The 16617-nt window shown below is 39.2% G+C and overlaps 1 protein-coding gene across 1 annotated transcript; it reads left to right on the forward strand.

Annotated features, from left to right (window-relative positions):
* The first annotated feature begins 10628 nt into the window (after positions 1-10628).
* LOC139119910 (uncharacterized) lies at positions 10629-15466 on the forward strand. Its single transcript, XM_070683870.1, has 3 exons — positions 10629-10809; positions 12340-12613; positions 13682-15466. Exons 2-3 carry the CDS (start codon positions 12382-12384, stop codon positions 14710-14712), a joined length of 1263 nt encoding a protein of 420 aa, XP_070539971.1. The 5' UTR covers positions 10629-10809; positions 12340-12381; the 3' UTR covers positions 14713-15466.
* The last annotated feature ends 1151 nt before the right edge of the window (positions 15467-16617 follow it).

Here is a 16617-nt window from a genome sequence, read left to right on the forward strand (position 1 = left end):
ATGAAAAAGGTAACACAGGGAAAAACCAAAATTCATACTCAATACCTTTGAAATTGGTACAAGGACAACTATTAAAGGGCGGATTCAAAGAACTGAAGTAATGCGTTGTCACTGAAATAGGGGATAAGTAGCTATAATTTATGACAATAGCATTTTTTCGTTATTTTTTGTCATGTAATATCAACCACATGTCAGTGTCATGTACTCCTTAATCATTTTACTCCCATTTTCCCCTGTAGAGTTCCACCATGATGGTGAAAGGGTTAAAGGTACTTTGCAACGTCGAGTGTTAAGCTTGTTGAAACAGCCTGCATATGTATGGGCAAAAACGGAATTTTCAGTCTAGACCAAAATTCATGTATTTAGCAATTCATTTACCTTGCTTGAATGATAATGAAAATTGGACGTATATGTCTATACATATGCATACTATGTTGAAAAACTAGTCCGGGCATTTCTGTCGTTAATATAAAGAATAAAAATCATAAAAAATTGTCAAAAAATACACCTAACTGTTCCTTCAGTATATTAAGCTTTACCTACAAATTTCAGCAATGGGTTCATTCGCACTTTTATATGTTACACACACACACACACACACACACACACACACACACACACACACACATATATATATATATATATATATATATATATATATATATATATATATATATATATGTGTGTGTGTGTGTGTGTGTGTGTGTGTGTGTGTGTGTGTGTGTGTGTTGTATGTGTTGTATTAATATTTTACATTTTGTTTTACCTTTGTCTCTGGGGTGGGAGTCACCCTAAAGTTTCGGTCGGCCGCTTTTTGATGGCCGCAAAAATAATCCACTCCCACCCTCCGGCAGAAGAAACTGACCAGTCCCTAAAGGTATCTGTTATTTATAACTGTACAATACATATGGTCAAACAAAGTGTTTATTGTGTTTCAATAATGATGATGGTTCCTGATTGAAAATGATCCCTAATGCTACTTAAGAATCATGATTCAGATTGTGTATGTCCATATGCAGGCTGAACATGTACCATAATTCGTGACTGATTTCGCAATATGATCAACAGAAGATTTCTCTATGGCAAGCCAAACCCTAAAATATACTTGAAAAACTTATTTTCTTTTTGTAAAAACTAATTTTTGTTTTGTAAAATCCATTTTCTTTGTGTAAAAACCTATTTTCTTTTGTAACAAAAAGGTGTGCACTGACGTTAACCTTTCACCAAGGTTAGTACGCCAAAGGTTCGACAAAGTTTGGGTGTCAATATCTTCAATAAAGGTTGGCAAGCAAACCTTTGTGCGAAGCTTTGACTCAAACTTTATTTAACATTTGAACAAGCTTTGGCAATAGTACCGCACAATCGAGTGTGTAGAATCGATACAGTTCGTCACTGTTTTTTCGATGTAGCACTTTCACAATGGTACCAAATAAATTTTCGCCTGTTCACCAAATATTGTTGAATCCGAAACGACTTTATCCTAGGGAAATTATATAGTAATACATTAACTTGTGCTTGGCCACCTCCTGTTCTGACAGATAAGCTAATTTACCGGTGACAGGGCTACGTTTAAGAGCAAAATCATGGACTACAAGCCGATGCCTGATGAAAACGACATTGAAAGACAAACCGAACCACCGAGGATGAGATTCATGATGAGATTGACCTTGGCTTTTCTTGGATTCTTCTTCGAATCAGGCAAGCCTCGCCGATGTATCGATCACATGAAAATGGAGTCATCCGTCGGTAACAATTCACAGGATGAAGGCTGTGCTATTTGTGAGAGCGTTGCCCCATTACCAAGGTACAAAGGTAAGATCAATTTCTGATTAAATGTACCGTATTTTTTCCACAGGAATGTCTAGAGGTTAGGCCTATATAAATGGCAAACGAGGGTATTTGGTTGCGTTTATTAGAGTGAAGCGAGGTGATTATTTCCCGCCAAATATGACAATTTTCACCCAGAAGTCTTATATCTGCAACCAAATACTCGAGCTCATCGCTTATAACCTCTTTAAATATGATTAAGTTAAATAGCACCGGGCGATGTTGTTACTTTGGACGCGAAGTTGGGACGAGGGTTCAGGAGCGTAGCCTCAACACAAACTCTAAAACGAACGTGTCAGAACGCTCGCACGTACACAGTCGATTCCATACAAGACTGTACCGCAACGGATCGAGTAACTTGAAGAATTATACTTGAAAAACGCTCAAAAAGAAATGAATGTACATTATGCTGTTTCATCGTCGTCGCTGCTTTTACATACTTTTCATTTGTGAGTTCATGGAACTGCACCAGACTATTAAAATTTAACAATCGATACCTTGAGCTTTGAAGCTGAAGTTCGAAATATGCGTGAAGTTACAAATGTTACGCAGCGCAGGTCTTGGCTCGAGCCAATCATGGCAGGATTCCAGCATATTGTAATTGAAAATCTATGTTTTAGTTTCATCTTCTCTCAGATTATCTGGTTTCCTTGCATATGCGTAAAGAGATATGCTATTTTTACTTCTCTTTGGGATGGATCATTAGATCACGGAAACGGGGATATCAGAAATCGAAACGATCATTTGAATTTAGAAGGAAAGTGGTCAAATATGGTAAAACTATGCACGGTAATAAAACATTCAGATCCCAGAGTCGCCTTTACAAAAATCGCGCTGGTAATATTCGCATCATGCTGATCGTATAACATGCATATATCAAATATATGTAAGTCTTTTGCGTATGCGTCTGGAAGCACAGGCAAACTAAGAGTTCTGATCGTTTAATCTTACTACAACAACTATAACAACTTCTACTGATGTTATACTCATCATCGTCATCATCATCATCATCATCATCATCATCATCATCATCATCATCATCATCATCATCATCTCCACTATTACCGCGATCAACGACGACAATTACGACATCATCGTCGTCGTCATGTCGTCGTCATCATTTTCATTTTACATCATCAGTAAATTCGTCGTCGTCGTCGTCGTCGTCATCATCATCATCATCATCATCATCATCATCATCATCATCATCGTAATCGTCATCATTATCAAAACTTAGACCGGACGACCGGAAAGCTAAATGGGGAAATCTTGATTCGCGTTTAGTCCCACAGTTGAATGGATGGCTAACTTATTGCAGATACCATCAAGTGAGTAGTACCAGTCGGAAATCAACAACCGCAACAGCCTTCTGCAGAGTGTGCACACCCTATACGGAAGGATAGTAGAATCCTATTTATATGTAATCTCATGAATTTTTTCTCTGTTTGACGTCATCGTATACGAGTGTTTTTTCGCGGAGCCATACAGTTTCGAGCAAGAAGTTGTGCGGCTCCCCGAAGAATAGTCGTATACGATGACGTCAAACAGAGAAAAATTCCATAGGATTACATATTTATCACATGAACAGTCTTCTTACTTTCCGTTTGATGTGGATGGATCAAAATTATAGTCGAGGATTGCAAAAATATTGTCGCGAGCTGGGTTTTATTTCCCGGGATTACTTTCATTTAATTAATAAAAACGGCCCATCGCCCTGGAGATATGCAAATGTTTACCGGGTACTTTCATTCATAAATCTGATCAAGTTGAAATTTTGATACACCGAATGCCATCTTAACCAATCAGACATACGGATTCGGTCACGTGAACACGTCAATCATTTAGTGATCATTGTCTCGCGCAGTCCTGACGCCATCGGCTGGCAAGGGCAGCCATAGTACTATAACCTGAATTATTTAGAATATTTTCATCAAAGATATTGAAGGGAAGGCAACAACAAAATCGAAAAGGTATTTCTTATTCTAGAAGGTGTCGTGGCTTTCAAAATATCACGAGCTTAATATAAGATCTTGGCGAGCCCGAAAAGTTCAGTTCGATGGCACCCGCTGTGACCCACACTAGGTACGTACGTGGCCACAACGGGCCGTCACCACCAGTCTCTGCCGGTGTAAAGTCGTCAGTTGCGATCTCGGTTGTCAATGTTTATGTCTTACGAAATTTGATGTTTGCAGTGACACTTATCTCGCCCCTAGATACCTCCAAATAGTGTCACTTGACGGAAACTCTGTTCTGTTGTCCGAGTCAACTTTCGACATTAAACGCTTCATTGCTTCAACAGCACACTTCGAAAAGTACAGTAGGGCATATAGCAAGGACAAAACTAAACATTGCAAAAACATTGTTGTCAATGGCTTTGGGGAAACATATTGTTTCATGAGAGACAGCTTATCATCTGAACTTGAAATGTACAAATTTAAACTTATCTCTTTCATTCAAACTATGAAGTATTGCAATTGGATAATACAATTTCATTGCAGAAAAGAAAACTTCTCTATCACTACTACATGTTTGACACTTCATTAAATAGTGAAACTCATCCTCGATGGAAGACTTACTAAACTTACAAAATCTGTATTTAGGTGGAAATCTTGGTTTTGACCTTCTGCCCAACTCCATTTGCAAATTGAGATCAGAAATACGAAGTTTTGTGACAATTATTTTGCAGGTTAAGTTTTTGATATTCAGTGAGTAATTTTCGAAAGCAAACTTAGTTTTAAATTCTCTGTAAGTTCTGAGCTTATTATTTCCCTTCCCATGAGTCTTTTTATCGTTTTTTCATAACTGTACCAAGAGGCTTGATAATGCTTGCATAAGTTATTCTGGACAGTTTTATCAGTGACATTAATGTTACAAATGATTGATCAATCATTCGTCAAATGATTTGATGTTTTTTTGCCTTCTATATCGCTTTCAAACGATCATACGGTATACTAAGTCTTCTTTATTCAGTTGAACTTACGTTGAGGTGTTTTATAATATCGCCAGGTTTAACGTTCCACATTGAACCGTCGACCGTACGACTAGACTTGAGCGCCAGACTTGACCTCCATTCTATTCTTTGGAATCGCTACAAAAGCTTTAGCGACTCGAAATATCGCTGGACATGCCTTCCATGTTTCCTTGTCTGAATTTATCATTACCATTTCGTAAAAAATATCATGAGAGCACAGCATGAATCGCGACAGATCGGTCTTGCATGAAAGCGTCACGGCGAAGTGCAGTGATGATGATCCGGATGTTGATGACGTAGAAGAGGGTTAATTCGGATTTCTTATCCGTTCTGTTGTATGTCACACAGATGGCGATTCGGGGCAGTTCATGTGATAATGAAGATAAGCATATAGGCCACAGTTCTACATACTTGCTTTTACAAAATCATTATGCTTCTCCTTTCAGGTACAACAGGGTTACGGAAAATACAGAGGATTGGTTGTGCCATTTGGTTGGTCTTCTTAGCAACTTTACCAATCGTTTGTTTGTCACATAAGATATACCACCGATGGGGAGACGAGCACTATATCTTATACCTTGTGTCATATTGTTGCTTTATGGGACCCGTGGCGGCGATCGCGCTCTACCGCTTGGTGGCGTTCTTCACATCGTGCCCGCCAGATGGCACCAGGGCCATCTATGCCTTGACCAATGGTCATGTGCTTGGACTTTTAAAACGTAGTGACGTCAGTAATTCTACCTTGGCTGCATGTCTTTATCATCTCTTAGCACTGATATGTTTATTTCTTGACGCCTCGTTTGAGCTGTACCATATTTTTACCGACTGCCCACCCGTACATATTTGGGCACTTTTTTATTTCATAACAGAATGTTTCGATTCTTTACATTCTCGTCGTTCTGGTATGTCACACTGCTCATGCGACGTGCCATGCAAGCAGACGTAAATGAGGCGTCTGGCTTTCTGGCGAAAGCTCGCTACAACAACACCTTATGTCGACAGAGAATAAGGGAATGTTTCGTTGAATTTTTCCGCCTCAATAGTTTCGTTTCAGGTTGGATAGTTTTACTAGTTAATGTCAACGCATTTCAACTAACCTGTCATTTATTTTGGAATTATGAAATTTATGCAAAGCACAGTCACCTTGCCGGCGCAACGTTGATGAATTTGCTAATTTTTGTAGAAGTACTTACTTACTTCATCTTACCGTTCTTCGCGGTCGGTTGGTTCAACATTGACTACATTTGGAAAGGTTTCATGGCCAGTGTCGAATAACTGCAAAGTGAAAACGAGTACTGGCCATGTTTTAAAATGATAAAACACCTTCAGCCGGCAGTAAACAACGTCACAATCGCCCTCATGCTTGCTGCCTTGTCTTCGTTTATATCATTGCAATTCGCCGGCCAGAACGCCGAATATTGGGACGAAGACTCCATTTGCGGATCTGTATCCACCATTTCCAATGTAACTTCCGGGGAAATGTAAGCAAAAGTGTAACTTCCAGGGGAGCTTGAAATTGAACATGATCCAGTAGAATACAGGTCAGTGCCCTATGCTTGCAATCACTGTCACAAAGCTGACCGTAGACTTCCATGGTCATAGCACTGAGAAAACACATTATGTATAATTAAATTATTTGACGGAAAGCATACCATTAACCTTTTGAATAATAGTTTCTTGAGTTTTTGCGCAATCCGGCATACGAACAAACCAAAAAAACCCAAAAAAACAAAACAAAACAAAAAAAAAGCAAAACCACACACACAAAATGTACGATGATACGTTTGGTAAGTTTTGACAAGGGTAAAGTGAAGCTTTCGAGGTAGGCTTTCGACCATTAACACATTTTTACAATGACGTCTTACGTGCAAAATCGTTGTGTGATTGGTATTATATTGCGATAAGAAGGAATTTGCAAGGTTGTATTTTGTTACCTTTCCATTATCATTAATAAAGATCGGTCTTTGGGTTGGGCAATTTAAATTAAGTCAGAGTGGTTAGCCTGATGTCATTTATATCAAAAGTGTTTTGCGTTTATGGAAACATTATTTGATGGAATAATTAATGTATAATATAAAATAATGAATGACATTGTAACGAATGGAAAGTCAATGCAGATGTATTGCTTGAAGTATGGGGAGGTTTACGAACGGTAAAATAATCAGCTGTAATTATCAAACAACACATTTTGTTTTGAATGTATATAGATTCGAACTTACTTTGTTTAAACATCATTACACGCGAAGATTTTGAAATTTAAGATAAGATTTTCCGAGTAGGCATTTTTTCGATTCATTTTTAAAAACCTTTATTAGAATGTCCATTGCAGCTTTTTATGATTTAAATATGAATTATCTAGAGGCATTTCAATGATGTAACATGGTATTATGGTTGTCAGTCGAACTGTTTCGGATCCATGCCGATGATATCGATAAGTATATATATTTTGAAATGTGCACCTTTTCAGGCTTCACCTTTAGCGAAGCGAAGCGTAGGTACACTCAAACATCGGATTGGCAGGAATTAATTGTATTATAAATTTCACGCCTATTTTGAAATCCTACTTTTTTGGAGAGGGCCATTTTTAGCAGCACATTTGAGTAATTATCATTTTTTCGGGAATAAACTGATTGAACTGCATTCAGTCTTCGTGTCTAAGTCTGTATTTTCACAGTCTCCACTAGCTCATTTCTGAATTCCACGACCATCGACAGTGACAACCACATTCGCATAAATGCCACCATTAGATGGTCAATCATCTATCGTCACCCTTCGATCTCGACAGCTTCGACTCTGCAAAATATAGCTGTTGCATAGAAAAGGCACATCACCCGGTGACAATGGTTCCTCGCTGATACCAAGCTGTACCATTTGTGATAGTTTGGCCCCTTTGCCGAGATACGAAGGTAAGGTGTTCCATTCGTATGTCTTCCACTAGATATTTGAAAATGTAGTAGTTTGAATTTCATCGTTTTCTCACAGGATTTTTTGCGTGTGAGTAGCGCGATATGTGCAGTTTAAAACGTAGTGACGTCAGTAATTCACACCTAGCTAGATATCTCTACCATCTCTCAGCGCTAGTCTGTTTACTTCTATATATTTCCATATTTTGACAGACTGCCGGTCGTTCTCTTGATTCTTTGAGCCTTTCATATTTTTATAGCATTCTTTGCATCCCTCTCGTTCTGTTACGTTGTACTGCTTGTTATGTGCGCCATGCAAGCAGACATGGAAAGTGTGGGTCTTTTTCCTCGAAGAGACTCGCAACGACAACGCCCTATGTCGAAAGAGATTTGTAGAAACTTTTGTTGAATTCTCCTGCCTCAATAGTTTCACGTCGGGCTGAATAAATTTGCTTGTGAGTGTAAATGCATTCAAATTATCCTGCCATTTAATCGAATTATGTCGTTTATTCAAACAGAGTAACCTTGCTTGCGCAACGTTGATAAATTTGCAAATTTCAGTTGGACTTTTCCCTTTGCTTTCCCCTGTAGCGTTTTGTGCCAACAAGGAAATAAAGGAGCTAATCTAAAATTCTCCGAACTCCCGTGTTGATCGTATTTGTCGTGCTGAAATTGTGCAGACCTTATTCACCAGACTTGCATGGAACGTACCGAGCTGAAGTTAAACGAGCTGACTCCACTCTCAAGGTGAGTACAAGCATCTTTCATACTTTCATCTTTCATGTAAAATGCTCATAGACTCAAAATTAATCGAGTAATATTTTGAGGAAACACAAATTGACAAACTGTGTGACTCACCCCATCCCTCTTTACTAGTACGCTTTAATATCAAATGTGCTTGAGCTGACTATGTAGAACACAGGGTCATAAGGCATATTTAGTCCAACTGCACTGTGATCCTTAATGATGATCAGTATTTATGCTACATTGTAAATTCACGCACTTGTAGTACAGACTGTCAGAAATACAGGTGCTTGCAATTGCAGCTTTGGTTGAGTGGATAGTCGATCGAAGGCCCGGGATCAAAGTGTGAGGCCGAAGGTCGAACCTCCATACTAGTGTAAAGAAAAGTACCGAGGTTCGGTCTTAGGCCTCAAACTTCGATCCCGGGCCTTCGATCGACTATCCAAGCAACGCTGCACGCACCTGTGCTCAGAAATACAGTCAATATACAGCTGAAAGCATATTGCAGAATAACTTGATGCGCGGTCACTGTACTGCCTCGGCAATCTCTCTCATAAATACTAGGAAGGAAGGCGATTACAAGCATCACAGCAGTGAACTGGCCTTCAAGTAACTCACGTTTTCTTTACTACTGCTTCTTGATTTTCCAAATTTCTACCCGATTGGAGAAGGTCGATAGGTCAAGTATCAAACCGACCTTGTTTTCTACCGCTGGTCCACAGTCGCTCGTTGGCTCAAATTCTGCTCTGCGCTCGCTCACGGCGCCGCCCCATAGATGTGTGGATGTTCACGTAAACCGAACATACACAGTCTATGGGGCGCCTGGGCGTAGAGCAGAATTGGAACCAACGAGCGACTGTGCGGTCGTGCGAAATGTAAAGCCTGGCCTGGACCAGTGAGACATTAGGTTGCGTTCACAAATAACGGTTGGGGGAAGGGGGGGGGGGGGGGGCTGGAGGAATCGTGATGGAAATCTTTTTTTTTTTCAAATCCCCCCTCGATACCCTCAAAAATTTTCAAGTCCCCGCGTCTGTATGATCAAAAATTTTCAAGTTCCCCCAATTATAATAGAGCCATACATTTATTAGTGATGCACACAAAGACAAAATAAACATGTATAGCATAGTTCTGCAATTCTGCTCGCAGATGTTCAACACAACCAAGCAGTTTATAGAGCCATATTCCTAGGCAAGTTCTTAAATTGATTCATTTTTGGACACATCACTGAACTTTTTATTTTAGAGCTGACTTGAATTAATCCAACTCTATCTGGCCGGGCCAATGGCACCTGCTGAAGAGCACACAAAATGACGACCATGAGAGAGTATGCAATTGTGTATTCCTGGCTACATTAGATGCTTCTTAGAAGTTCTACAAAATTGACAATACTGGAAGGTTAAAATATTCCATCAAATAAACGTTTTAATCTTTGAAACTTTTGGTGTAATAATGGTAAATTTGATAAAATTAAAATAATTCACACATTTTTTTCGTTTAAATTAGAGTCTTTACTGTCCAAACTTTTATTTTTGTGTTATTTCACGATGAGAATGTGAAAATTTAGAAAACTAAGTATGGTCACCCCATCTTTTCTCTTTACTGAGTAAAACTCTTTGAAATGACATAGGACACCCGAAAGGGGGGGGGGGGAGCACGAGAGTGGGTGTCCCTTGAGAAATTGATATTCGCAAAGGTGAAATCTGAGAGGTGTTTAAATTTATTTTGCACAAGGTAAAACTGAAAATACTCCCTAAAAATGGAGTAGCCCCCTTCTTCTTCAGCACCCCCCTCGTAGCTTTCAATTTCTTAAGTGACCCCCCTCTGACTTTGAGGTTTTAAATAATGACAGCTTCCTACATGTAGATGATTTAGCAAATTTAAAGGTACTTTCATACGTACATGGGTAGTTTTTGTCAAAACATCCGAAACTTTACAGGGAAAAGCAGAAGAGCTGCTAATGGAAAAAGGGGGAAAGCATACACCTTTCAACTGTTTGTAGATTCAAAATTAATGTACTGATATGTTGATTTTCTTTCATAACTACAATGTCGGCAATCAGGAGAAGTATTCGAAAATAAAGGAAACTAAAGTATGCGACCTTACCCTAAAGCTTATCGTTAGAGCTAATGTCCACTCACTATAAAGTGAAAGGTTGCAGTTGTTGGAGGAACCGATCGTGTTACGAATGGCCAGCTCAATTAATCATCGGGGCTTCCCCTAACGCCCTCAACGTTCACCTGGAACTCGATAGGGAACTGACTTTATTTCGTGTTGATCTCATTTTCGTGCTGGAAACGAGTCGACCTTCAATATTCACCGCACTTGCATGAAGCTGAAGTCAGGCGAGCTCAAGCCACTCTCACGGTGAGTACAGATATCTTCCACCGTTCATAAACTTAACTATCATGATCTAGTTTATGCCCTATTGGGCATGTCGTAAAACACAACATAAAAGGTACATAACGTGAACACATCATCGTTATCACCGCCAGCACCAGCATCAACACCACCACCACCACCACCACCACCAACAACAACAACAACAACAACAACAACAACAACAACAACACACACACACACACACACACACACACACACACACACACACACACACACACACACACACACACACTGGTCGGAACCATGTCCGTAAATTTGGGACAAAGGTATATACTAACTCTCTCTCTCTCTCTCTCTCTCTCTCTCTCTCTCTCTCTCTCTCTCTCTCTCTCTCTCTCTCTCTCTCTGCTAAATGTTCCACGCTTAAAATACTACGACTGGGTCCCCATAACTAAGACATTGTTATTAATTATTGTTCAGAAAAATGAAAGCTACCAGCAGTGCTTCGGTATATTTTTCCAACATAATGTGCAATAAAATTTTAATTGGTATTCAAGCCCTGCAGTTTTTCCTGTGAATGAGACATTTGGAAACAGGTGCCTTTGCAGCTTGCCATTTGTGAAAAGTGTCGATGGAAGACTTGGCTTAGCGACACAACTGACCTTTGGTAAAGTCTCTGCTTTTCTTTGAACGGTTACTTGTACTTTATTGAGGTCATATGAGCTGTACGTCACGTCATGTTTAGGTTCGCAAATTCATGGCAAATCTAAGTAGCCAAGTTGAAGATATGAGTAGTAAGTATACTTGCAGCTATTGCTGCAGTATTATTCGGCCATGAATACCATAGAAAACCCTTTTCTGGTCGCAAAGACACATTATGCCGATCTTTCATTGAACCCATGTGTGAAATCATGTGTCACACCCGTGCCAGTTTCTTTTCCTTTTGACACAGTTCTGCTTAATACAATACGCCCTTTCTTGTTAGTTCTTTACTTCAAATGAAAAAGCCATTGTATACGCTTGGGTAATCACCATTTCGCATTCGTCTTTCTCAGTCCGTGAAGTAAATGGAAAGTTTCTATACTCGTCTATATTACCGACCCGAAGCTGGTAGACTCCATTGCGTGTAGTAAATCTAGGATCGATGACACAAGTGGCTCGGTCCCTCAGTGATAAAAAACCTGCAAAGTACACAAATTTACTCAAAATGTACTCGAGCGACCATGCCTATTACCTTGGTTCATAAACAACGGTCCGATTCGACAGAAAGAGTCCATTTTATCCAAAGAGGCGAGTTGTCATAATACAGTCATGGAAGTAGCAACGCCCCCATGATACAATTACAAGTATCAGACCTTTGGTATGTCAATCAAGATACCGAAATAACATATATATTAATAAAGTCAATATTCGTTACTGTTTCGGATGTAAGGCGTTCAAGTAAATTTGCGCATGTTCACTAAATATTGACGAATCCGAAACGAATTTGTCCTAGGGAAATTATCTCTGGTGATACATTAACTTGTGCTTATATTATCCCCCTTGTTCTGACAGATAAGCCAATTCACCGGTCACCGTGCAACGTTTAAGAGGAAAATGGATTATGAAACTATCCCTGGTATAAACGACAGCAATGAACACATCGAACAACCAAGGAAAGCACCTTTCATAATGCGATTCACCTTGGCTTTCCTTGGATTCCCCTTCGAATCAGCCAAGCCTCGCCGATGTATCAATCACATAAAAATGGAGACTTCCCGCGGTAACAATTCACAGAATGCAAGCTGTGCTATTTGTGAGAGTGTTGCCCCGTTACCAAGGTACAAAGGTAAAATCAATTTCTGATCAAAATTTGAAATGTATGGTTTTTCCACGGGAATGTTTAAAAATCTATCATTTTCAGTTTCGTTATTTCTCAGATTACCTCGCTTGCCTCCATTTGCGTAAAGAGATATGTTATTTGTACTTCCCTTGGGGATGAACCATTAGATCATAGAAACGGGGATATCAGAATTCGAAACCATCATTTGAATTTAGAAGGAAAATTGTCACATATCGTAAAACTATGTACGCCATAAAACATTCAGATCCGAGAGTTGCCTTTACGAAAAGTACTAGTAATATTCGCATCACGCTGATCATGCCTAAACTGTGTAGAATATTTGTTCCAGACTGAAAAACACATGCTTTGTCCATTCCTAAATATCTGAAATCTTTGAATGCAAAAGCTTGCATCTTCTAGGTTTCACCCTCGGAAAGGGAGAACCATTTCTACTGTATATGGACTAACATAAACATAAAGACGAACATATAACCTTATGCAAAGAAAGTCGCATAACATATACATATATCAAATATATGTAAGTCTCTTGCATATGCGTCTGGAGCACAGGCAAATTAAGAGTTCTGATCATTTAATCTTACAACAACAACTATAACAACTTCTACTGTTGTTGTACTCATCATCATCATCATCATCATCATCATCATTAGCAACTGCAGAATCTTCATCATCGCCGTCGTCAGCATCATCTTCATCATCTTCATCAACAGTAGGCCTAGCAGCAGGATCATCATCATCATCATCATCATCATCATCATAATTATCGAAACTTAGATTGAACGTTCAGAAAGCTAAATGGGGAATTCTTGATTTGCATATGTCTGCAGTCCTACAGTTTAATGACTCGCTTTTTGCAGCTACCATCATTACTTTAGGCAAGTAAGTAGCAGCCTACCAGTCGGAAATCAATAACTTCTTACATTTGTGGTACAACAGCCTTCCGCAATGTGTGCAGACTCTATATGGTAGGATAGTAGAAAGCTATTGGAGATATGCTTATGGGCCACTGTTCTGCATTCCTGCTTTTATAAAATCATACGCTTCGACTTTCAGGTACATTCGGGGGACAGAAAAGACGGAGGATTGGTTGTGCCATTTGGTTGGCCTTCTTAGCAACTTTATCAACGATTTGTATGTCACAAAAGATTTATCAGCGATGGGGAAACGAGCACTTTACTCTGTACATCATGTCATACTGTAGCTTTATGGGACCTGTGGCAGCAATCGCGCTCTACCGCTTGGTGGCGTTCTTCACATCGTGCCCGCCAGATGGTACCAGGGCCATCTATGCCTTGACCAATAGTCACGTACTTGGACTTTTAAAACGTAGTGACGTCAGTAACTCCAACTGTGTTGGATATCTTTATCATCTCTCAGCACTGATCTGTTTATTTCTGAACTCCTCATTTGAGTTGCACCATGTTATGACTGACTGCCCATCTCTAGATATTTGGGGGTTGTTTTATTTTATAGCAGAAACTTTCGCATTCTTTACATTTTCGTCCTTCTGGTACGTCACACTGCTCATGCGACGTGCCATGCAAGCAGACATGAAAACGGCGGCTCTTTTTCTGAGAGAAGCTCGCAACAACAACGCCCTATGTCGACAGAGAATAATGGAAAATTTTGTCGATTTTTCCCGCTTAAATAGTTTCGTGTCGGGTTGGATAGTTTTACAAGTGAATGTTAATGCATTTAAACTATCCTGTCATTTATTTTGGAATTATGCCATTTATTCAAAGCAGAGTCACCTTGCCAGCGCAACGTTAATAAATTTGCTAATTTCTGTAGAAATACTCACTTACTTCATTTTACCGTTCTTCGCAGTCGGTTGGTTCAACATTGACTACGTTTGGAAAGATTTCATGGCCCGCGTCGAATACCTGCAAAGCGAAAACGAGTACTGGCCATGTTTTAAAATGATAAAACACCTTCAGCCGGCAGAAAACAACGTCACGATCACCATCTTATTTTCTGTCTTCACAGTGTTTCTATCGTTGCAATTCACCACCCAATACGCCGAGTATTGGGACGAAGACTCCGTTTGCCAAACTGTGTCTGCCATTCACAATGTAACTACCTAACTACTGTAAGCAAAACGTGTAACCTCTAGGGGAGCTTGAAATTGAACAGGCTCAAGTAGAATACAGGTGCCTATACTCTCAATCACTGGCACAACCAGACAAAGTATATTAAAAGAGAACAAAAACTTCCATGGTCATAGAACTGAGAAAACACAATATGTATTAGTAAATTAGTTGACAGAAAGTGTACCATTAACCTTTTGAATAATATTTTCTTGAATGATGGCCTTATCCAGCAGACGAACAAAGCAAAACAAAAAAAGAAGACAAAACAAAAACAGAAAACATTCAATAATACCTTTGGTAATCTTTGGTAAGCTTTGACAAGGGCAACGTGAAGTGTTCGAAGTGAGCTTTCAACGAGTGACAATTTTCACAATCATATCTTACATGCAAAATCGTTGTGTAATTGGTATTACAATGCGATAAGAGGGAATTTGCAAGGTTATAATTATTTTGTTATTTTCAATCATTATTAATAAAGATTAGGTTCAGCAGGTTTAAATTAGGACAGAGTAGTTAACCTTGTATTTATTATTCTCAGGGTGATCATTTAATTTATATCAAAAGTGGTTTACGTTTATGAAAACATATTATTGTTTGAATAATTAATGTATAATATAAAATAATGAATGACACCGTAACGAATGGAAAGTCAATGCAAACGTACTGCTTGAAATACGGGGAGGTTTACGAATGGCAAAATAATTATCAAACAATATATTTTGTTTAATTGTATATAGATTCGTACTAACTTCGTGGCACAATTCGGCCAACCAATAAACCAATTTGCATTTTCAAAAAAGAAAATCGAAATGGAGCTAATTTTCAATTTTCAAATGGTTTTGTTATCTTGATTATTAACTTTTAGGCCTATTTCTAAATATGAAATCTTTGGGTTGAGATTGAAATAGAGGAAACAGGTGTATACTGCTGTGAGGATGGCACTTTACGGCCATTCACATTTCCCTCTGACAAACTCTATTTCCCACAATTCGTATTTCCGTTTTTTCAATTTCCAATATACCAAATGTCCGATTTTTCCATTTCATTTTGGGCGTGGCAGCTGATAGTATCTATCTTTGGCCTAGGAATGCATCAAATTGTGACAGTTATTTGCGCGGGTAACTCGTTCAATGGATCGAGTAACGAACATATACAAAGAACAATAGTGTTGCGGCCGCCGGAAAGGAAAGTCCGATATAACCAGTTTGACCTGACCTGCTGAAGTTTTGCGCGCTCCCGTCAACGTCGCAAACTGGAACATTGTGTAAAATTGTGACAGTCATCAGCCCAATCAGAGCGCGGCATCCACGTTTAATTTTATCTGATCAATTTATTCAGCTGTCAATCTTTGAACGCAATGATGTTCTTCTCATAATGATCTAAGTAACCAATCATAGTTTTAATCCGTATGCCGGCACACTTTATAAATTGCACCCGTCCAACCCGATCCAAATCTTGACCTTAAAGGCGTTATATATCATGTTTGAGACATCGTCTAACAGTTCGTCTAGAGATACCACTTGCCCTGGGCAAAACATTTTGGAGATTAACACCTATTTCGCGGTGACTTCTTCCTTTATCACCCATGCCTTGAATTTCCTGTGGCTGAACGCACCAAATTCATTGCCTAAAGTGCACCCGCACGCGCACTCTACCAACCAAAGAACAGCTTTTTTTTCTTGTCCTCCAGTATGTGAGACGATGTTAGGGACTGGCCAGTTTGTTCAGCCTCGCGCGCTCTGTACGTACGTGTGTGGTACTAGTACCAACACTCCAGAGTTTGCAGAAGCCGTCTGAGATAGCGTTCTACATTTGCACTAAAATGGGAAGAAAAAATGTTGACATTGCACTAAAACGGTCACTACTCTGACATTTTGTAGCTGTGGAAACGCAGCTATT

The sequence above is a fragment of the Ptychodera flava genome, chromosome 20 (assembly GCF_041260155.1).
Source record: "Ptychodera flava strain L36383 chromosome 20, AS_Pfla_20210202, whole genome shotgun sequence".
Taxonomy (NCBI): Eukaryota; Metazoa; Hemichordata; class Enteropneusta; family Ptychoderidae; genus Ptychodera; species Ptychodera flava.